Here is a 1,043-nt window from a genome sequence, read left to right on the forward strand (position 1 = left end):
GTCACATTCACTGCCGGCCATCGCACAAAGATTGCCATAGCAGGAATCATCTGCAAGGTAAGAGTGGTGTGAGCAGAAAAGTGAAAGATTCAATCCAACGATTAGCATTTTCCAAGCATTTCGTACTCGATACAGGTCAAGATAGTAATTGACTGGGATGCAACAGTGACATTAGCACTTCATTATCTTCTCATCAAGTGGTATTCAGAATATGAAAAGCGAGACCGTAAAACTCACCGCATGTGGTAGGTGAATCACCATGCATCGTGTAGTTCACCGCACATTCGGTGCATTTAACCAAATCTTCATCAGGCACACAACTCGCACAGTTGGCGGTTTCAGTTGCGATGTTACACGCTGTTCACGTAGCAAGCGTAGTAAAATAAAAACAAAATAAAATAAAAATGAAAAGAAGAATGAGCAATGGGATATGCGGTGTGAGAAAGTACTCACTCTTGCCTTATAAAGAACCTATAATATACAAGGTTGATCGGTGTATTGTTGTTGTTTGTTGTTTTGAAGCCCGCACCAAGCAAAAGTATACGTACCTATGCAATTGATTCCATCCTAACGGTATCCTTCAACACATTGAGTGCAAAAGAGCTGCATTCCGTCTCCAATATCGGCAAAGGTACAACCAATGCACAACGGGTTGATCGTTGCGCACTCGGCAGAAGGTGTCATGGTAGGCATTGGTGTCATTGTGGGTGATGCTGTCATCGTAGGTGATGCTGTCATCGTGGGAGATGCTGCCATCGTGGGAGATGCTGTCATCGTGGGAGATGCTGCTATCGTGGGAGATGATGTCATCGTAGGAGATGCCGTCATCGTGGGAGATGCTGTCATAGTAGGTGATGCTGTCATCGTGGGAGATGCTGTCATCGTAGGTGATGCTGTCATCGTGGGTGATGCCGTCATCGCGGGTGATGCCGTCATTGTGGGAGATGCTGTCATCGTAGGAGATGCTGTCATCGTGGATGATGCCGTCATTGTGGGTGATGCTGTCATCGTGGGTGATGCTGTCATCGTGGGTGATGCTGTCA

The 1,043-nt window shown here is 46.3% G+C and overlaps 1 protein-coding gene across 1 annotated transcript; it reads left to right on the forward strand.

Moving 5' to 3' along the window:
• Positions 1-640: 640 nt before the first annotated feature.
• On the forward strand, positions 641-1,027 carry SARC_17074 (hypothetical protein; the record flags this gene model as incomplete). The annotated part of the gene is made up of 1 exon (XM_014288828.1): positions 641-1,027. A coding segment is annotated over one exon (387 nt), but the record flags the coding sequence as incomplete, so codon positions are not given.
• Positions 1,028-1,043: the final 16 nt, after the last annotated feature.

Source organism: Sphaeroforma arctica (assembly GCF_001186125.1).
Source record: "Sphaeroforma arctica JP610 unplaced genomic scaffold supercont1.9660, whole genome shotgun sequence".
In the NCBI taxonomy this organism is placed as follows: domain Eukaryota; class Ichthyosporea; order Ichthyophonida; genus Sphaeroforma; species Sphaeroforma arctica.